General features: G+C 39.1%; 2 protein-coding genes across 4 annotated transcripts in view; both read left to right on the top strand.

Annotated features, from left to right (window-relative positions):
- The first annotated feature begins 2,171 nt into the window (after positions 1 to 2,171).
- Positions 2,172 to 11,155, top strand: LOC110310907 (UDP-glycosyltransferase 3A2-like). Its single transcript, XM_021184076.3, has 4 exons — positions 2,172 to 2,642; positions 7,033 to 7,264; positions 9,186 to 9,405; positions 10,879 to 11,155. The coding sequence occupies exons 1-4, from the start codon at positions 2,187 to 2,189 to the stop codon at positions 11,153 to 11,155; spliced, it is 1,185 nt and encodes a 394-aa protein (XP_021039735.2). The 5' UTR covers positions 2,172 to 2,186.
- A 3,030-nt stretch (positions 11,156 to 14,185) lies between these two features.
- Capsl (calcyphosine like) overlaps positions 14,186 to 23,097 on the top strand; it is a 36,202-nt gene continuing 27,290 nt past the window's right edge. Inside the window, exon 1 of one of the 3 annotated variants that reach the window (XM_085831428.1) lies at positions 14,186 to 14,302. The gene's annotated coding sequence lies outside the window, so the exon portion shown is untranslated. The remainder of the gene's footprint in view (positions 14,303 to 23,097) is intronic. The other 2 variants (XM_085831430.1, XM_085831429.1) reach the window with 2 other exon arrangements.

Raw genomic sequence — 23,097 nt, 5'->3', positions numbered from 1 at the left:
GTAAGTGAAAATATGCACAAATTATAATACAGTAAATTTATGAGTCATTATAAAGTCTCAATAAATACTACTTAGCTACGTAGTCACATGAATGATAAAAGACAAAATAATAGTATTTTAAACACCAGTTTCCATATATATGAAGCTAATGAGATAAATTATTTTGTATTATGATAAAATAAAACCTTATATTGTTATCTATTAATATTTTAAACTAATCAGTATTTTTTTCAGGTTTAAACAAACAGAAAAAATTATACCAGGTAATTAACTGGGCTCCACCTGAAGAGCAAGGAAATAAAATTCAAAAACAATTTGAGCTCCTTGTGAAAGAAAGCCTGCATGGCAGGTAATTTGCATAAAAATTTTGAACCAAAATGTCATGAACAAAGTCCTACAAAATAACAGATGAATGAGTTCAAGAGAAAAGGATGTTTGGATGGATGATGGGTGGATGTGTGGGTGGGTGGGTGGGTGGGTGGATGGGTGTATGGATGGGTGGGTGGATGGGTGGGTAGATGGGTACATGGATGGCAGAAAGGAATGCTGAAGTATAAATGTTGGATGATGGACATGGACATGTGATTGGTTGGATCAATGATGGAATGGAGGGATAAAAATTGATGAAGGGCAACAGAAGAGTGGAAAAAAATCACCACTCCTTCAATCTGTATTGTATTTATTAATGAAGACAAATCTGTAGGAAGAGTGATTAGTTATATCTGTGTCTTTCTTACAAGACTTTATGTACAATTTTTATGTATTATATATTCAAAGAATATAAGATAGAAATTTCAACTTCTTATTTCAGAGAAATAAGGCATAATAATTGAAGATAGTGATTTTGTAAGAAAAATAATTTTTTATTTGGGCTATAGCTTAGGAAGTTCAAGGTAATGGCACCACTATCAGCTAAACTCAACTGAAAGTGTAAGGGTGTTGGTGAGATGTATGTTTGTGCTCATCAAGGGGGTAGGGTTACTTGTTTGATAATAATTTCTCAAGAAGTAACCCAGGGTCCCATGAGAACTATCTTAATCACCTAAGAAGGGCCCACAAACACCTTCCATTAGACTGTAACTATTAAAGATTTAAACCTCTACATGGCCAACCTCCAGCTGGGTGAGGAACTTAAACCACCAAGTCCACATTGTGACTTGATGTTCTCTGCACAAGAGGCAGAGATCTAAGTGATTCTAGGTTCTGACCTTGAGGGTTTTGTTGTGGGATTCTGCACCATACTGTTTAGATACACACCCTCTCACCCCATCTTGAATCTGTGATCTCTAGATAGTAGAAACTTTACTACATTCTCTGGGCAGGAATTTTATCGTCCATTTTTCTAGTTTTATAGAAAGGGTTTTTTTTTTTTTTCAATACAGAGAATGATGTGAAGACTGTCTCAGAGTAGAGTTCCTGGACGAGTCATGACTGAGTGTGTTCAGAACTGCAGCATTATAAATTAAGAATAGTTATGTCAGCATGTCAGCATGCATTGCATTCTTACATAAAAATAAAGTTTAAATGAGTCTTGTAGTTTTATATTTAATGGTTTAATTTGTAGAGTAGGAAGAAGAAAATTCTACTTCTCAGATTTTTCTTTTTAAATTCTAATATTATGGACTTCCTTCTGTGAAATAGAATGTAATATTATGGACTTCCTTCTGTGATAGAATGTAAGAAGCACAGGGCTTAAAAACAATTGCTATCATCAGTGAGGAAATGGTCCTAAGTTACACAGATTGGTGGGGAAATAATAGAGTCACTTGATAACTTATATAAATGTGGCTTAAAGAGAAAAATCATATATTTGAACAATTATACGGCGAACTCTGAACTGTCATGGTCAGTAACAGCAAACAAAGAGGGAACTGTGTTTACATTGATGGTGATGGGGTTTTTAATAAGTGGGGAAAATGGAATGAGAGGAAGTGGAAACATTTTAGAGGGTAGAAATATGAGGAACAGATTAGCAGAGTTGAAGATAATCATTACTAAGTGGAGAGATGTGGTTGTAATACTTACCTAAAGTATTGTCCTGGTGTATACTAAAGAATAGTCTGAAATTAACACCTCCTACCATATTTGTTATGCTTTCCTATTCCAGACAGGAATTCCAAGCAGTCTTAAAGCTATACGAGCACTATGGGAATTTATGCACTCACTTGCTAAGCAGAGATGACATCATGGATGCCTTAAGGGATGAGACCTGTTGTATTTTGTTGTATTTTGATGCAGTGGATCTCTGTTCTTTCCTGGTTGCTGAGAAGATTGGAAAACCATTTGTAGTTTTTCTTTCTATACTAGCTAACAATATTGACTTTGGACTCCCAAGCCCCTTGTCTTATGTTCCCATGTCTGGTTCTCTCCTGACTGACAAAATGGACTTCTGGGGCAGAGTAAAGAATTTTCTGATGAGTTTTGATTTCTCCATGAGACAAAAGAAAATACATTCTCAGTTCGACAGTACCATCCAGGAGCATTTTGAAGAAGGCTCTCAGCCAGTTTTGTCTCAGCTTTTACAGAAAGCTGAGCTGTGGCTTCTTAGTTCTGACTTTGCTCTAGAATTTGCTCGCCCCCTATTTCCCAATACTATTTATGTTGGAGGTTTACTGGACAAGCCTGTTAAGCCAATACCACAGGTGAGTTAAACCTTAGCTCTTGGTATGGATTTCATGTAGAGGCCTTCACTGTATTGGTAGTTGAGTAATCCTGGGTCTGAAGTAAGTCATACTTTTTGCCATGCACTGGTTCTGAAATGATTAGTACTAGCTCTTCACTTAAAGTTGACATTTTTATTTTAATTTGTCAGTTTGGATCTCATGCAGAGACCTCTAGGTCATAGGTTGAAATAGTTACCTGCCAGATGAGCCCCTGACAGAACTCAGCTGAAGCAGGGGACATAGTCAAGGGTCACATCTTAAAGTACAGTGCTGGAACTTGCTCAACTCCAAGGTTAAAGACCTACTTATATGGTACAAAGTCTATGCTTCTTTTGCTTCCCCAGAGTCCTGGATTTGATGGAACATCTTTGCTAGTTACTATTGATTGATAGCTGTCCTGGTGTCCAATAACTGGTAACTGGGAAGACTTAAAGAATTAACAGAGAACTCTTGAAAACGGATATAGCTGGGCAGAACTTATCAGGAGTGGCAACAAGAACTGTGTCTGTTATTCAGTGTCTCTAGCCTATTGAACCCTTGGTACTAGAGCTCATAACTGTAAGCTTTCAATGCTGTTCATGTAGTTTGAATTGACAAATATTTACACAGGACAATTTTAAAAGATAACAAAGAAGAATTAAATAGTTAAATTATGAGGCAAAAGTTGCACATTATAACTTTAAACAATAAGAATTACAAACAAATTCTACAAACATGATGTATTATCAAGGTATATGACCTAGTTGAATGGATAAATTAGTAAGTACAAATTTATATATATAAATACATACACACAAACATATATATATATATGTTTGTGTGTATGTATGTATGCAAAAGTAAGTCAAGAGCAAATAGAAAATCTGAAGCTAGAGTGTAGATTGTATCAGTAACCAAAATCTTTCATTAAAAATAGGCCTATCCCTCAGTAGCTACCTTCTCAGAAACTTGAAGTGCCAGGGTTGGGGCATGCCCAAGGTCCTCACCTGCTTAGAGGAGAAGGGGAGCAGGGTGGGAGAAGGGTTGTGGGAGGGGGGACTAGGAGGGGACAGTGAACAGGATGTAAAGTGAGTAAGTAAAAAGATAAATTTACAAAAAAAGAAAATACATAGATCTTTTAGTGAATTTTAAATTAATAAGCATCTTTGTATATAAAAATGCAGAAAGAAAACAGTTAAAAATGATTATTTGACTCTGAACCTGAAAAAGTACAGTGAATGAATCAATCTTTAAATTTTCAGAGAAGATAAAATAAAATATAGGAGATAATCTATTCTGATAGAGATGTAAAATACACTATTTACTTGGTTTCTGCAAGGTGGATTTTAAGGAATACATGACACCCAAATCTGTAGGATTTGAGCTATTCAGAGGATGAAGATCAGCTTAAAAGGACACCCAGTTGATTTGAGAAGCAATGAGACAGGATTTTGTCAAAAAAAGAGGGGATAAATTTATCAGTTATGGAAAGAATGTGAACCAAAGTCATAAACTAAAGAAAGCAAAATTGAAAGGACAACAGACATAGGAAGCTGAATTAATAGACTATGGCAAGGGAAAGCTGGGAGGACTGGGGAGAATGATCAGATGATGTAGAAATCCAAAGGGGATGAGCTCAGGGAAAGAAAGTATATCTGACTGGGAGGCAGCATTACAGCTGATATTATAGAAACCAACCAGCCTGCCAAATGTTGAAACAAAAGCTCACTGGGGCTAGGAAGCCATCCACTGGGGAGTAACGGTGGGAATGTCCACTAAATCTGACAGGGGGTGTTAGTAGACCATATTAGTAAATAATTGTTGTACATCAAGCATAAAATTGAATATTTAATTATATTCAATAAATAAAAAACATACCAATTATTAGTTTTCAATTAACTAATTGTATAAAATTGGTTGATATTAACAAAGATAAGTAATAAATGTCTGATTAGGTTAATCAATTGTTTTAAAGGTGCTGGCCTGAAAGTGAATTGAAAATTAAATTCACAATTTTAGACATTTAAAAACTGATTTCCAGTATGAACTAATAAATGCACCATTCACTCAGACCAATTCTTTTAAAGTCAATTATAAAATATATGTTTGAAGTCTACTATCAGTCTATCACAGTTTTTGTACTTCCCTGTTTTTCTTATGTCATTACAAAAAGTTTTAGTATACAAAAATTAGGCTAGTGCTATGCAGATTAATTTTGAATTAATGACATGTTTAAGTGAATGTTTTTTTTTTTTTTTTTTTTTGGCTTTTTGAGACAGGGTTTCTCTGTATAGCCCTGGCTGTCCTGGCACTCACTTTGTAGACCAGGCTGGCCTCGAACTCAGAAATCCGCCTGCCTCTGTGAATGTTTATTTCTGTACTTTAAATCATTGAGAACTGGGCAGTGGTGGCGCATGCCTTTAATCCCAGCACTTGGGAGGCAGAGGCAGGTGGATTTCTGAGTTCGAGGCCAGCCTGGTTTACAGAGTGAGTTCCAGGACAGCCAGGGCTACTCAGAGAAACCCTGTCTTTAAAACAAACAAACAAACAAACAAAAAAACAAACAAACAAAAAAACAAAGCAAAACAAAACAAAACACAAAACAAAAAACAAAAAAAAAGAAAAGAAAAAGATAAGACATTGAGGAAATTTCACAGGAATCAAGAGTTCCCAATACATTTGATGAAGTTACTATTACTTTATATTAAGCCTAGAAAACAAAACTAGAAGATAATAAATTATATAAAACTGACTGTGTGAAAAGTTTTGGTATAGTATATTTCTACAATAAATATATACTGATAAAACTGATATTCAAAATAGTTTAGTGTTGCCTCAAATTGCTAAATTTAGAACTGCCATATCAAGTTAGTCTCCTCCTAACAACGTGTCTTAAACAATTAAAAAAAAAAACCCTAGTTACTCAAGTGAAATCTTATGCATATATATTCACTTGTAAGGGTAATTCATAAGAGATCAAAAGTGAATCAAATCAGATGTTGACCAATGGGTGCATGAAAATTGCCTGATATGTGTTAATATTTTTCTTGCACAAAAAGTATGATGGTATATAAAATGATGTGGATAAACTTCAAAATTGTACACAAAGTAAAGTGGACAACAAAATGACATATGATGCATATTTCCATTGGTGTATAGTTTTAATAATATGCAAATATGGAGACACAATAATCAAATTGGTTAATTTAGAGCTCAGGAACGGAAGGCATGGAGAATGAATGCTTACTCAATAAAAGGCTTTTTTTTTTTCTAAGTAGAGATTATATAGGACTAGTGATAACATAATGACTATACTAAATTAATGTGTAGTTCTACTTTATAATACATATGTTTGCAATGTACAAATTTCACTTAAATAAGAACCCAACAATGTGGGTAATATACATCATTACCACACCAAACTGAGGTTAGCCCTGGTGGTTAGTGCTGTAAAGATGCTTCCCTGTTTCTACTTTTATGTCATGGCTTCAAACAGTAAAACAGGAAGTGAAATATTAAAAAAATCAGTAAAATCAGAATATCATGGAATATTGAAGCAAAAATATGACCAAGTGGTACATTTGACAAGATCTCCCCCTCCTGCTCATAATTCTTATGACACTAACATCATTTGTGGCTTTTCAACTTATATTCAGGAAGGTCAATCACTCCTTTTCCTTTTTTCATCAAGAATTCCCACTGCATTAGCCAAAACACTAGCATCTCTAAGTCTGCATGAAAAACTCTCAAATCTCCATTCCACCCATATCCTTCAATGGAAGAGATGATGAGTCTGATACTCTAGTTAAGATTTTAGTGAAGAAGGACAACCTCAACTGTTCAAACTCCCAATTTCATAAATATTGTTAGACATAGACATTCAGGATCTTGAACTTTTGCAGGTATGTTATGTATTAAGGACATCATCACATGAGTGAGATACATGATGTTGCCCCAAGTCATTCTTAATTATTCAAAAACATATGTCAGGCTGGGCATGGTGGCACATATCTTTAACCCCAGCTCTTAGGAGGTAGAGGCAGATGGATATCTGTGAGTTTGAGGTCAGTCAGGGCAACATAATAGAGAAATCTGCTCCAATCAATCAATCAATCAATCAACTATCAATCAATCAAACAACGAAAACCCAAAATATGTTTATGTGAGAATATGTTGGTAAATCTCATAAAACGGCTCCTAGTAAATCCAGACACCATAAGCACAAACACAGGAACATGACACAGTTGCACAAGGACTATGAAATAATTTTATCATATAGAACATGAGCTCCTGAAGCATGGGTTTACTCAATACCTGGCCTGCTTTCTCATCAACACTGCCTTGGCTTTTATAAACCACCTCCTTTGCTGTCTTCCCTCTACAATTCTAGGATTTGGAGAATTTTATCTCTCAGTTTGAAGACTCAGGTTTTGTCCTTGTGGCCCTGGCCTCCATAGCAACCATGCATCAGACCATGGAAATTATTAAGGAGATGAACAGTGCCTTTGCTCGCCTCCCTCAAGGGGTTCTATGGACATGCAAGGATTCTCATTGGCCCAGAGATGTCAGATTGGCCCCAAATGTCAAAATAGTGGACTGGATTCCTCAGAATGACCTGTTGGGTAAGGATTGTCCAGATCTGCCATCTTACTCCCATTTCATGTTTTGTAGACTCACCTACTGTCTCATTGGGCACTGATATTCACAGAAGATGCTGATCATAAAGATAAGTCTCCAGAAGGCAGGGAAGAAGCTATCTGGAGTTGTTAGGGAGTCAGGCTGTGCTTCAGACCAGGTATAGCAGCAATTTCTGTTTCCTGCTCAACTCAGGAACCATCTTAAGTCTCCAAATAAACTTCTTCCTTGAACAGTATCTAAGCTGAATATAGTCAGTTTAATCTGATCATAGACTTGTGAACTGCAAGCACAGAGTCCTGCTTGTAGGCTTGCAGTGACTCTATGAATATTTGCATGGCATAGGCTTAGCATGAATGGGAGTGCAAACATTCAGACACAAATTACTTGTCTACTGAGGTTGAAAATGCAAATCTCCTTATTGAAGTCTTCAGGATTTAAGGACACTGGAATTTACCTGCATATTAACCCGGATAACCTCAGATATAATGCTGAGACTTTGAGTAATTGGGCAAGAGAGGGTTCTTTACATTTCAGATCCTTGTTCTTGGTTCTGTACTGCCATGTGAAGACTCACCACTACCATACTGGCTAGATCAGAGTTTCAAAAAGGAGATTATGGCTGAAAATTAGTTGAGAAATTTTGGACAAAGATGCTTTTTAGTAAAACTGCAGCTACACGACAGAGGAAGGACTTACTTTCCAGGGAACATGAGTAGATTCCATGTGAAACACATTCCGAGATGGATTCTTTATAACCATCAATAATTTATTAGCTTGTTCTGAGCGTGGAGCAATGGGGAAGCCCTGTAAATACTGAAGTGAAAGTCTACTGTGCCCATACTGCAAGCTTCTCTCCAAATAGAGTAGGCAATACACAGAGGATACAATTAGTGAGAAAGCAGAAGTGCACAGCAAGAGAAAGCATGGATGAGAAAACTGAAAAAAGCATTAACAGGGGAAATGGATGAGGGCAATAACCGGGGACATGCCTGTCTTTGTCACTCTCCTCTGTAGCTGTCCCTGGCTTCTCAGATCAGAGAAGTCAGAATCTGTGTGGTGAGTCAAGTGAACTTTGCATTCTGGGATATCCCCTTTTTAGTTTCTATTTTTTCATTCAATTAAAATATGATTGCATTCTTTTCCCCATCCCTCCTCTTTCATCTACACTGCCCATAAATCACCCCTCACCTACCTCCTCCCCAAGTCACAGAGCCTTCTCTTCTCTAATTATTCTGCTACATACATGTACAAGTAAACATATAAACATAACTTGCTGTGTCTGGCCAGTGTTGCCTGCAAGTCTATGTTTCTAGTGTTGCCCATTTGCTATTGAATAAAACCAATCAGGAGCTCATTCCTGGGGAGGGAGGAAGCTAATTCTCCCTCTCTCAGCTGTCATTGCCTGACTCTTTATCTAGTGATGGGTCCATGACCTCTCATGTATACTGGGATGTCAATTGATGCTGTTGTTGTTCAGGTTAGAAAGCTGTGCTGTTGAGATTTTGCAGGTGTAATTTACCTATCAAAGTTACAAGGACTTCCTGACTCCTTGGGTCTTAGGATCTTGCCATTCACTTATCTGGGATGTGTCTGGAGCCTTAAGTGCAGGAAATGTATTGTAGGTGTATCAGTCAGAGCCAGACACCCCACAGTCAGCTGTTCTATACATTTTGACTAGTGGTAGCTTTCTGGAATGGTCTCCCTGTGCTTCTGAGAGAAGACTCTTTGATAAGGAGTGAGAACTATGCTTTGGAATGCACTTAGGAAACCACACTGGTTTAGGAAAGTGACATTCTTTTCAGGCAGTTTTGAGTTTTTAACTGGTATTTCTTGGCTCTGCTGTTTTACCTGTTACCTGAACCTTTTTATACTGAAATCTTGGACCATCTTTCTTTTTTTCAACAGCTTACCCTAGCATCCGTCTGTTTGTCACCCATGGGGGACTGAATAGTGTAAATGAGGCTATCCAGCATGGAGTACCCATGGTGGGGATTACTATTTTTGGAGACCAACCTGAAAACATGTTCCGAGTAGAAGCAAAGAACCTTGGTGTTTCTATTCAGCTACAGACGCTCAAGGCAGAGTCATTTGCGCTCACCATGAAAGAAGTCATAGAAGACAAGAGGTATGCAGCTCTCTGGGTTGTGGTCCTGTAGGCTAAATGCAGGCCTGACACAGGGATCTGTGTTGTCTGTTTTCCAATGAAACCAGAATTTTGTGGGATGTGTTAAAACATGTGCGTGATTCTTGAAGGTCCTGCCTTTCCTTTGTTGTTAATCCTAATTTTAGGTGAAGTGCAGAGAGTATGTTTCTACCTACTGTGGTGTGATGATTTCTTATCTACACAGTATCTTTCAGCTTATTTATCAGATACCTACAGACTTCCAGTTGAGTCAGAAGAGGATTGTCTCAGTTACTAATGTATTGTGAAGAGGCAACAAATAAAATAATAAAATAAAATAAAATAAAATAAAATAAAATATTTAATTGGGGGCTGGCTTACAGTTTCAGAGATTAGGGATATGGGCACAGTCAGGCAGGCATGGTACTTGAGCAGTAGCCTAGAGTTTACATTCTGCTCTGCAGGTAGGAGACTGGGCCTCTTGTGGGCATTTTAAAACCTCCTGTGACAAACTTCCTCCAACAAAGTCACAGCTCTTAATCCTAAACAGCCACCAATTGAAAAATGAGCATTCAAACATATGAGCCTTCAGGGGTCATTCTCATTCAAGCTACAAGGCCTTTTCTTATTCTTCATATGGCTGGTCTCTCCTCCTAAGGTCTTGTGATGCTACTTGGAGAACCATCTCTCAAATGTCTTCCTCTTAGGAGACCATGTACTTAGCTATGATTTTTTTCTACCCTTGAATTCTCTCATTATCTGTCACTTTCTCTTGGACACTTGGAAAGATTTGCAACATCTCCAACAGGTGTGTCATTATTGTCTGCGCTACACTAGCACCTAGAAAGAATGGACCATGAAGAAGCATCACTAGCACCTAGAAAGAATGGACCATGAAGAGGCAGTTTCCACTCTGTTCCTAGGGCTTAAGACAGGTCTGTCATAGAGGAACTTTTCATAAGTCTAGCACAAGTGAGACATGCTCAGGTGACCCACATATCACTTGCCCACCTAGCACAGTGATTTCACAACCAAATAGGAATACATACTCAGGTTTCAATGTTCTAACCGCTTCATCAGATGTACATCCTGTCACATATTCCAATGCATTTAATGTGAGCACACCTTCAGCACCATAGGTGCAATCCTTCCAGACATAGTCATTTTTAAAAAAAATCCCTTCAAGGGTTAATTTTGATCCTTTCTGTATAAGGATTTTATTTTTAGCATTTTATTAAACGTTTAGTTGGAACTCAGGTAGGTAGTGTCAAGGGTATGCCAACAATTTTGTTTGATGCTGACCTATGGGTATGTCCTTGGAAAAAATACATGTGTATGTGTGTGTGTGTGTGTGTGTGTGTGTGTGTGTGTGTGTGTGTGTGTGTGTGTGTGTATGTGTGTGTGTGTATGTGTGTGTGTGTGTGTGTGTGTATGTATATTACATTGGTAACACATTCTCTCTTTATCTGCTCATAGGTACAAGTCTGCAGCAATGGCTGCCAGAGCCATCAGGCGCTCCTACCCCTTGACATCCACCCAGCGTCTGGTGGGCTGGATTGACCACATCCTACAAACCGGGGGAGGCGCACACCTCAAGCCCCATGTCTTTCAGCAGCCGTGGCACGTTCAGAACTTGCTGGATGTTCTGTTGTTTCTGGTGGGGTTCACTCTCGGCAGCTTGTGGCTATTTAAGAATGTGCTGACATTGTTGCTAAGGTCCCTAAGTGGGACCAGGAAAGAAAAGGAATCTTAATGTTAAGTTTGATCTGGGGTAGGATATTGGGAACTCTGGCTCCTTAAAGGCTTTTCCTCAGCCAGCACGAGGAACTTCCAGTTTCCTCTAGCCATGGTGGACTTCCAGTTAAAAAGACTCAGTATTTCTGTCTTTTTCATAATACTTATATAATACACTGACTTCCTGGTGACTCCTCATTATCTGGATCCCTATGCTCTAGTACAAATCTTCCTTTCCCAGCCATTTCTTTTGTTTTCTTTTCTTCCTTCCTTCCTTTCTTTCGTTTTTTTTTTTTAAGTTTTATTTATTATTACTATATGTGAGTACACTGTAGCTGTCCACACCAAAAGAGGGCATCAGATCACGTTAAGGATGGTTGTGAGCCACCTTGTGGTTTCTGGGATTTGAACTTAGGACCTTTGGAAGAGCAGCCAGTGCTCTTAACCACTGAGCCATCTCACTGTGTTCTGACAGCTTCTTCAATCCTCTGTGAGGTCTCGTTCTTCAATTCTTGTTTCTCCTATCATTTGGGATAAAACTCCCATGTATTTGACAAGTTCTTTTTACTCCTATACTTTTCTTATCTCATAAGCTCTCCTAATAGTTCAGAATGCCTCCTCTGCTGCATTGCACTGTTCCCATTGTATGGGACCAGCCACTCTCAGGATATAATAGAAATCGTTTTGCCGGACAATGGCAACATGTGAATGAATTTGTTTTTCTTGAGAGAAATCAGTGTTAAAGCGCATGGGCAATTGAAAACTTTGGAGAAACAATTTTTGATAAAACTGTGATATGGAAGATTTATTTATTGAGGTCTGAGAAATTAAAATCAGGAAATAAAAGAAATTACAGTTTATCCACTCATTGGAATAACAGCTATGTGAAAAATGAAATAAACCAGAGATTAATAACTTGGTGCAGAATGAAGTTCAATATTGTTAACTAAAATGATACAAAGAGAAGTAATAAATATAGAATGTCCTATTTTTTCAACATAGTAGGAGTTAAAAAACAATGAACAATATGTGTTTATTAATAAAAAATTATATAAAACATACACACGAGGAAATGCTGTGAGGTTATTTGCAGTGCATGGATGAGGCTATTATAGTTCAGGTTACACACAGCCTCTGGATGTGCAGCTGTGCTAGTATTTTATATACAGAACATATTAAAATAGAAAAACTGGTTGAATGTTTAAAATAAAACATATATAGAAAAGAGCATACTTCTCTTCAGCATTTTTATAACCATGAAAAACATAAAAATGAAAATCTATCATGACAGTTGAGAGATTTTGATTTAGTTTTTAAATTTTCAGATGGAAGAGAAATATACTACAAATGACCTTGCAATGTATTATCTGTATTTTATAGTGGTGTAGATTATCATTTGAGAATGTATTAACTTGGCATAGGAATGAGTAAATGGGTAAATAATTAGGAAATGTTGAGAGGTTTCATAGCTACTAAAAAGAGAATCAGAAATGTGGTTTGAAAAGAGCAATAGCATTACTGTATGGGCTTAAGAGCTGACCAAGAATTCATAATCTTATTTGATAAAGATACGAAAAGCTCAACACAGAGGTATAGAGAAGAGATTTTTATAATCACAGTTAACCTATTTATTCTCTAGATCTGACCAAATACACACACACACACACACACACACACACACACACACACATATCCCAAACAAACAAACAAACCCAGCAGTCTTTTATTAGCACGGAGTGGGCCTAGGCACCATATTCCAATCTCTAAATAGGATTTCCCATGAGGAGGAATTATGACGCCTTGGGAAACTGTGATTTTAAGAACCCATTTCCTGCACTCTAGTCCAGTCCCTTCTGTCTACCTGACTTCACTCCACCCTAATCACATCCAACTTCTAGACCCATCCTTTCTTCTGCTCAGGACCAAACTATCTGCTGATGATACATCCTGGGAGAGGAGAACGATTGATTGTCTTCAGCCATGTATCCACTGGTGACCTCACCAGGCTCCAATGGATGGTTCCAATCCAATGATTACACAGCCCTCCTTAAACTAAATCGGACCAAAACAAGACACAGAGGCATGAATCTAGAAGTGAGAAGCGTAGTGAATTCCCACCCGTGTCTGCACTTTCCCTTAATTTGTTAAATGCCATGCCCTATTGGAAGGGGACTTGGAAAGAGACAAAAGGGAAATAGACAAAGGGAAGTTTTGGAGCAGGTGATTGTTAATGTTGAATAAATCTTTTCATTTGATGTTTATGTCAAATCTCAGAAATTGTACTGTTCTTTTGAATGATATTAAAAATCAACTGCCACACTTGTCTGAGTAAAATGTGTAACAGGAAGTGGACCAGCGGCCTTTCTAGAAAGTTCTGTTCCTAGTTCTCTGGATGACTCCAGGGTAGATGGAGCCTGGGGATGGGAGTGTGGTAGGCCGTTGGATGTTACAGATACTCAGTGTAGGAAATGTGGCTTAATTTACTCCCAAAGCAAACAACAAGCCTGCTTTTGCTCTGGCAAACATATTGCTAAGAACACAGGTGGAGAATATTCACTAATAGAGAATAAAGGGTAAAGTTAGAGAAGTCAAAACACCGTGGGAAAAGGTATCTTCTCAGTGTGTGAATGTAGAATTTAAAAACCGAGGGCATTGCCTATAATTGCTGCTACTTGCTCCCAAGGGCTGTGGTTTCCTGATTCACTGGCAATAAGCCACCAGGGAGACAGCCTTGTAGAGTCAGGAGGGAGCCGCCTGAAGCAAGTATGGCAATTTATCAAGCATTTCCTTTTAAAACGTGGGATACCAGTTTTGATGCTGTTTTAGAAACCAAACAATTGCCAATAGAACTTCCGCCTACCATTTCTTCCAGAACAAACAGCTTGGGCTTTCACAGTCACTGGGATTTCCTAGGTAACAAGGAGTGTAAACTTGAGAAAAGGCAGACCCAGCATATGAATGACAGCGAGCTGAGCCAATCAGAGCATGACTTTGCTTCAGCGTTCCCAGGCTATCCAATTAGAACTGAAAGCCTTGAAAGGCAGGGACAGCAAAGGAAGACAGGTAAGAGGGAGACACAGGACCATGGGAGGAGACTAGAGTCCCCGAGTGCAGAAGTCCAGAGTTTCACCGTGAAGCAGCCTGCGGCTACAGACGAGCATTTCAGGTAATTCAATGCTTTCGTTTGTTTAATCCACTGCCACTGTTTTTGTTTCATTTTTAAGATGGGGATCTCTTATCTAAAAAGAAAAGTTAAAAGTCCGTGAGAATGCATGTCCTGACGAAGCCATCCCTAGACTCTCAGTGCACAAAGAACACAGCTGGTTCCCAGGTGTAGACTTTTGGAATAGATGCTTCGACAAAAAACAATTTCATTTAGCAAAGGCAAAAGAGATAACACTTTCAGAGTGGTGCCCATTTGCTGGGTTATTGGATGAGAAGTTTCTTTGATGACTTGCAGTAACTATCCCGATGGCCACAGACGAAACAGAGCTTAGAATTCTGTCTCCAACTCACAAAGTGATCAACAGATTTAGCAGTTATTCCCATTTATTCTGTGAGATAGGTTTGTATTGATTATACCACATCCTGTGAATCCATGACAGATTCAGGATAAAAATTAGAGTTTTTAATTTAGATTTTTTTGGGGGGTTACTTGAGAATTGAGTACATTATTTAATATCTACCCTCCACTCTTTAAATTCATGGCCTCTCTTTTTTTAATTCTCTCCCTTCCCCCCCCCTCTGTTTCACACACACACACACACACACACACACACACACACACACACACACAGAGTGAGCTTATTTAGTGATGCCCATGAGTACACGCATGTAGGACTGACTGCTTCGTGTGGGATGCGCTATCCAGAAGTCCTCCCTATAGAAAATGGATTCTCGCTGTCTCAGCAGCCATTGATTGACTGGAGCTCTTTTTTCTTACGATTAAAAAAAAAAAAAAAAAAGCACTTCTTTGAGATCATAACTGTATCATGCCCCCATCCCTTAACCTCTCCCATCCTTCCCATATACCCTTTTTGCTCTGTTTAAAATTGGCCATGTGTTTCTATTGCACTAATATGAGTAGAATTTTGTATATAAACACTAATAATATTATGGTAGCTCTGAGTGTGCCATCTTATGTGCACTATCATGCAGAAGAGACTACAGGACCACAGTACTGTGGAGTGAGTCCACAATTGTAAGCATCTTAGTGAACCTTTGGAAGGATTGTGAGTAAAAGCACACTTTATGACTCTGATCCAGACCAGCAACTGAGACATCTTTCTCTTTCAGTTCTATTAAGTAAGTATCATTTTAGTGACGGTTTCTATGGTGACAGTGGTCAAGGGAACGGGCAAATTTGTGATAGGGAGGCAGAGGTGCTTACCTGTAACAGAAAGAAAGGAGAAAGGAGGGTATGAGTGTGATCTCTGTGAGGATGAAGCAATTTTGACTCATTCTGGTACGACTACTACTTATGCTATCAGGGAATGTAAAAGGCACATGAAGTCAATGATGTACAGAGGGATGAAGAAAGCATGGTTTAAAAAACCTTCATTCATCACAGTAGGCAAACTGGAGACAGATTTCAGTTTGGAGAGCTCATGTTTTTCATTGGGATACCATGCTTCTAAAATGATCTATTTCACCTCTGTTAGCAATGGAGCGCCTGTAGCTCTTAACCTAGGCTTCTTGAGAAATTTCCCTCAAGCACATTGGCAAAAATGAGAAGCTTTGCTGAAAAGTGTTGACACGACATTTACAAAATTATAACAGAGACTTGATTTTAGTAATAATAAGTTGAGAAGGACCTTAAGGAATGTGAACCCCTTCCATCAGTCTGGAATGTAGCTTAATTATTCTAGGTATTAAGTTCTTCTTTTCAGACCTCTTATCTTCACTTTTCTCTCTCAAACATCTTGCTACCACAAAAAGTGGTCGTTTATTAATAGCTTCACATATGGAAAAGCAGATTTCGATTAATTTGTTTTCATCTTATGTGAATAGATGGTAGTTATGATCAAAGCTCTTGCAGTGAAGACACATCATGACCACGGTACCTCTTATAAAGGAAAATGTTTAACTGGGGTTGGCTTACAGTTCAGAGGTTTAGTCCATTGTCATCATGGTGAGAAGCATGGTGAAGCACACAGTGATGGAGGAGGACCTGAGAGTTCTACATCCAGATCTCCTGCAGGCAGCAGGAAGAGATAGGCCTGAATTTAGCATCTGAAACCCTAAAACCCACCCCCAGTGACACATCCCCTCCAACAAGGCCACACCTCCTAATAATGCCATTATTATTAGCCCATGGGGACCATTTTCAGTCAAACCACTATAAAATTTATTCCAACTTAATGCTACAGCATTATATTAAGTGCTAATATATAAGAATAAGGAAAAATGCAGGATATAGTTTTTGCTCCAAGAACTTTACAACCTAAACGGACATGTAGTGCAATGTGGATGCTATCTCAGTTTTGGACAGAGATATTCATAGTGCATCACAAAATATTTCAGAGTGGGGGCATCGATTGTGGGAGGCTTCACCAAAGTGAAGGATGGGTAGTATTTCTCTAGGCCAATGAGAGAAGATGTTCCTGAACTGTGACTGTACATACAAAGACAAAAAGATTATAATTGTATCATTTTCCCCTATCCTTTCTTCCTTCAAAACTCTCCCATGGCCGGGCGGGCACTTGGGAGGCAGAGGCAGGCGGATTTCTGAGTTCAAGACCAGCCTGGTCTTCAAAGTGAGTTACAGGACAGCCAGGGCTATACAAAGAAACCCTGTCTCGAAAAACAAAACAAACAAACAAAAACAAACCTCTCCCATGTATCTCTCCTTGCTCGCTTTCAAATTCATGGCATTACTTTCCATTGACTGTTGCTATGTTTATCTGTGTTCCTCTGGCCGTCCCTTCTTCTGCAATAATCTCTGAGCCTTAGGGGCAGGAGTTGTGTTGTATAGATACATCCACTGGGACTGTGCCTCACAACTCCGCATTTTGATTGGTTGCTTTTTCTGTCTGTTGCAAAGAGGAGTTTCTTTCATGGGGCATAAGGGCTGTGCTCACTTGTGGGTGTAAGGACAAATATTTAGAGTGCAGTTAGGGATTATGCTGGTTTAGTGAAGTGGTGGTTGTAGGTTCTCCTCCAAGATCCATGACTTCACCAGCCCTGGATAATTGGATAAGCTTCCAGTATCAGGAATGATTTTCCTCTTGTTGAATAGGCAGATCTTCAATTAGAGAGTGGTTGGTTGCTGCCACAGTGATCATGCCACTATCATGGAGGGGTGCTGCTTACGGGCTTGTTCATCATGGCTTGCTCAACCTGCTTTTTTATAGAATCCAGGACCATTGGCCCAGGGATGGCACCAGATAGTGGTACTTTCTCGGACCCACCAGTGGCATAAATAATGACACAGAGGCTTTTTAATATTCTAAAGCTTCAGCCTTCTAGCTAGAGCAGTCTCCTAGCCAGCTATCTAGCTTAACCCCACTAATCCTGGTACTGCAGCCACCATGTGGGCCTACCTCAATGCTCAGCTCTGAACTGTCTGTTACTGCAGCCACCATGTGGGTCTACCTCAATGCTCAGCTCTGAACTGTCTGTTACTGCAGCCACCATGTGGGTCTACCTCAATGCTCAGCTCTGAACTGTCTGTTCACCACCTTGTCTTCTGGCAAATATCTTGCATCTCATATCTTCTCCCAGAATCCATCCATCTCTCTCTGTCTCTCTATCTCTCTGTCTCTCTCCCTCTCTATCGTCTCTCTGTCTCTCTTTCCGAAACTTTTGGCCTCGATAGTTTCTTTTATCCCTTTAATTTTTTAAAAATAAAACTATATTCTACTGGCATTTTAAAATAAAAGTTTGTTTTTGTTGTTGTTATTGCTTTTTTTTTTTATTCTGAGCTGACAGGCAAATGTGTATGTGTCTACATATAAAATAATTAAGAGAATTTAGAGAGGCAGTTTTCTGTGTTGCAGAGACAAGCAGGTACTCAATGAAGGGATCATTGTAGATCACCTGGTTACTGTGGGACATGCCACAGGATGTCTTTGGTATTCCCTTGAGATTCACTTTATTCCTGATAAGCCTGGGAAGATTTTCTCATGTGTTTTAGGCACCCAACATCTGAGGATGCTTGTTCCCCATCTTTTATATTTTGCACAACCGAAGGGCAATCAAATAAAGATTCCTAAGCACTGTGACTTAGAAGGTGTGCTCTGAGAGCAGGGCAGTCCTCAGTTGGGGAAGAAGTGGCAATGTGTCACTCCTTTGGAAAATGTTCCCTCTGAGGCTACACACTGCTGGCTGTCAGGAGGAAGGCCAATCTCCTCCAGGAGCCTATGGCATTACCTGATTTGCTAGGCATGCTTTGTTCAAATTTTTGGTCCTAGAATTTATATGCTAATATTCTGTGCAGACTACAAGGGCTCTTTGTTGACAAAACAGTATTTTCTAAAATGTTATAATGTGTATGTGACTATTGTTAAAGTCTTGTCTTGTTTTCAAACCCTTGAACATTAGTTTTCTTATTTTGTAAAATGGGGTTAACTATGTTTCCACTACTATATGTAACTGTACATTGAAAATGCTAAGATTTATTATCAGGATATACTTTATACCAAAACCTCCTCTTTTCTTCCTCCTCCTCCTCCTCCTCCTCCTCCTCCTCCTCCTCCTCCTCCTCCTCCTCCTCCTCTTCTTCTTCTTCTTCTTCTTCTTCTTCTTCTTCTTCTTCTTCTTCCTCCTCCTCCTCCTCCTCCTCCTCCTCTTCCTTCTCCTTTTCCTTCTCTTCCACCAATTTATTTCAGCTGGGGGCATGATGAGTGTCTTGGCATGCTTGTGGAATACAAAGGAACACTTGCTAGGACTGTCTTTTTTTTTTTCTTTACTATGTGGGTCCCAGATTGAATTCAGGTTGCCAGTCTTGGTGGCAAGCATCTTTACCCATGTAGCCACCTCACTGGCCTCAGATTAAAAATAAAACAAAACAAAAGAACAACTCTGTTTCTAATAGACTGGTTTAGAATTATCTGCAAAACAGTTTTGTTGATAGCAGGTGACCTTGATATAGTTTAAATGCTAAGTAATGTTTCCCATTGCTCTTATTTTAGTCTTTTACAAACTTTTCTTCATAAACACAACAATAAACACTCCAGACTTTGTGTTATAAAGTCTTTGATGCAACTCTTTATCTTTGTAGGCCCAGCAGGAAGGTAGGCACAGGTCCTGTATAAACAGGTTTGTAAACTGCTTTCCAATAAATCCTTAGTTACAGAATCAGGTGAAGGGTCAGATTTGGTGTCCGAGCTTTGTCTGTTCTTGGGTGAAAGTCATTTTTGGCTATGTTTGTGTGAACCCAGAGTATCTTGTTATGGGTTGGTCAGAGATCCACCACGACCATGAATACATTTTAATGAGTAAGAGGCTTTATCAAATACCAGGCAAACCATGGATACTGTCCAGGAACATGCTAGGAACTTAAGATGCTCAGAGTATGGCTCTGACTCATTGTTAGTACAGGGTTTATAGAGGAAAAAAAAAAAACCACACAGACACACAAAGTTACAAGGCTTTTGGGGGTCAAATTAGCTCACATCTTATAGTGCCTAACTTTTACAACAGACATTCTACAGATGTCTCAGTTATCTCCAGCCAGCAAACAGTGTTTGCAATGGAAAAATAGCACTCAGTTCCCCGAACCCACTGTCTTGCAAGAACAATGGAGGCAGTAAAATGTATGACAATGGGTGGTTTCTTAAGATTGCTTCTATTCTGGGGAAGTCATCTATCGTAGATCAGTTCATTGACAAGGTACCTGTCACAAGCCAGCAGCTTACAAGCTGAAACACATTTCTTATGGATTCTTTAAGTACAGTACACATTGTGAACATGTTACTCACCACCACAATCTCAGCTTTAGAACATTGAACAGCATATGGTTTGAAAAAACAGTGGTTGGAAAGTGTGAAGTCATTGCTGTGGTAAATTCTGAATTTAGTCTTCAGCATATAGGTCCTCCCCATGCCTGTATAATTCTCAGATTGCAGACCAGTGGTTCTAAACCTTCCTCCTGCTGTGACCATTTAATCGTGTTCTTCACGTTATAGGACCCTCAACCATAAAATTATTCCGTTGCTACTTCATAATTGTAAATTTGATAGTGTTATGCATAGTAATTCAAATATCTGATATACAGGATATTTGATATGTGGCCCTCTGGGGGGTCGGGACCCAGAGGTTGAGAACCACTGTTGAAGACAGTGTTGAATGAGCTGCTCTAGAGCAGCAGTAGTCTAATTTTCTAAAATAGCTGCTTCTTCTGCCATCAGTGGCAGAAACTGTAGGCTGCCAGTTCAATCCCAAGGCTCTTCTTTATGAACAGAAAATTGGTGTGGGAGTTGGGGTGAAGTGCTCAGGATTTCCAGTCCATAGTACAGGTTACATGGATTTTCTGGAAGGCACTTATGAGGGCCTTGGCTTATATGGTCAGTGTCTCTTGATCTTTCCTGCTTCTTGGAGTGTGGATGTACTGGCTGGTGTTGCTTCTGTTATTGTGGACTTTTATCCCACTTTGAGTATAGAAGTGACTAGTATCTTGGGACTACAGTGATTGATTGGACTGCTTCCAGACTTTCATACATTGAGGGAGTTCAAAGTCTTACTCTCTGCTGTGAATAGTGGTTACACCAGCAATCCATCCAGATATACCAACCTCTACCAATGTTGTACTCTGACATTCGATCTCTATCTATTAATAATTCTCCATTTTCTGGAAGTATACATTAAGGATACAAAAAACTCATTTGACGTGTGGATGTCTATATACTGGCAAATGGTTCCCAGAGAAACACCGTACACAATTGCACAAGTGACTTAGTGTTTTAGGTGAGTAATGGCCATAAAGGCATAAATGCTAACTGGGGTTGTGGCTCTTTCTGCATTTGAAAATGTTGAGGAAAATCTTTGTCCTTGAAGTGGATTTGAAACCGCTGCCTGAGACAAAATCTTCAATGACTCTGGAAAAATGTTGCTTGCTTGTTCACATTAGCATAGTGTTGAAACCAGGGAGTTTGGAAACATTCATTTTGTTTTTCCTTTCTCTAGGCTTCATTAATCTGTTTACTGTCCTGTGTACAAATCTGGCTAGGTCTATGTTCACCTTGGGTAAAAATTACATACATTCTCACTTTGTTTCTTTAAGAGTTTTCATGTGTCAGGCTGATTAGATGCAGAATAGGTTGCAAGTTATGTTCTGATCAAAACCCCTGAGACTCGAAGCCAGTCCAGGAGGAGAGAGAGATGGTGGAGGAACAACAATGAGAACATTCTCCTCAGGCTTCCTCAACACTGCCTGGCAGTCCCAAAGGAGCTCAGTGTGGCAGGATCTGAGTGCAGTCTCTCTGTTTGATGAAGCCTGGATTTTCACTTCAAGTGTAAGTCACAGGAGCCCTCAAATGGCATGCTAAACAGACTTCTTTCTCTCCCATGGTCAAAATCTTAAAGAAACTGATATGTAACATTCTGTTGCAAGAAGAGGTTTATAATGGAGCAGTACCCAAACCCACCCCTGCCTCAGCCTAATTCTTAGAGAGAAAAGTTTATCCTCACAGTCTGCATAGCCGTTTTACACAGAATCGCAATCAATGTCTAGAAACAACTTAAATAAAGTCACTGTGGGAATAAGTATTTGCCAGTTATGTCAAACAAGAATACTTTGGGTGCAAACCTCACAAGACCTGACCATCAACTGATTAAACAAGCAATACAAATCGTGCGACAGTACCCTGGAGTCAGGCAGTTGTGGACCCTGGTGAAACAGCTCTATGACATTAGTGTTCTAAGGTGTTGTAGATATGAGCCCACGTCTCTACCCTATGATATGAAAGGAAGAGGGGCATGGAGTGGTGGCTAATCAGTTTCCAGTGTCAACACAAACTGCAGAGTTGAAACTTTCCCTAAGAATGCAAAGGTCACTGAGTGTTTCCTACATTGTTACTGGGTAGCACAGGCTAGATATTCAATAAGCATGTTGAGTGCAGGATGAAGACCAAGGTGAGACAAGGGAAGTGCATGGCACAAGAGTTAAAGAGATAGATACTCATTATCTCTCTTCTTAACGGTAGACAAATGTAGGGTTGATTTTTGTGGTCTTGAAAATGGAGTGACTCCTTACACATTGTGCTCCAGGCCCTATGTACTCCTTAGACATTACTCCCTGCCCTTGCATTAGGAGTCCTCAGCCAAGTTGAATGAATTTTAAAAAATAATAAAAATAAAATGAAGTTATGAAGTAGATATTTTATAATGATGATTGTGCTGGCTAGTTTTGTGTCCAGTTAACACAATCTAGAGTCTGTTTAGAAGAAGGAAGCTCAGTTGAGAAAATGAATTCACTTGATTGGCCTATGAGCCAGGCCTTGGTGCATTTTCTTGATTGATAGTTGATACTCTGGGCAGTGCCATCTTTGGGCTGGTGGTCCTAGGTGCTATATGAAAGTAGGCTGACCAAGCCATAAAGAGCAAGCCAAAGCAACACTCCTTCATGGCCTCTGCATCAGTTTCTGTCTCCAGGTTTCTGCCCTGTCTTAATTTCTGCCCTGACTTCCCTCAGTGATGGGCTGTGCTGTGGGTGAAAAGACAAATTTTCCCCCATTGCTTTGGCCATGGTGTTTTCTCACAGCCATAGAGACCCTGAGACAATGATTTTTCAAGTATGTTCCATCACAGACATGAAAAGTTGTACTTAATTTTCACCTTGGTTTTAATAGAAAGAATAAAGAATACACTTCTGAAGAATATAGAGTTCATAGCACCGCACTGAGAGACCAGAGAGGGTCTCACCTGTCACTAAACTTTAGCACATTGCTCTTGGCCTCCTATCCTCTAGAACTCTAGGAAATGAATTTATTTCTTTGTAAGTTATCCAGTCAGTGGTATTTT

This window comes from Mus caroli, unplaced genomic scaffold, assembly GCF_978045245.1.
Source record: "Mus caroli unplaced genomic scaffold, Mus_caroli_1 scaffold_16, whole genome shotgun sequence".
In the NCBI taxonomy this organism is placed as follows: Eukaryota; Metazoa; Chordata; class Mammalia; order Rodentia; family Muridae; genus Mus; species Mus caroli.
Note: the sequence above shows the minus strand (reverse complement) of the source record. Positions and strands in the feature narration are given on the sequence as shown.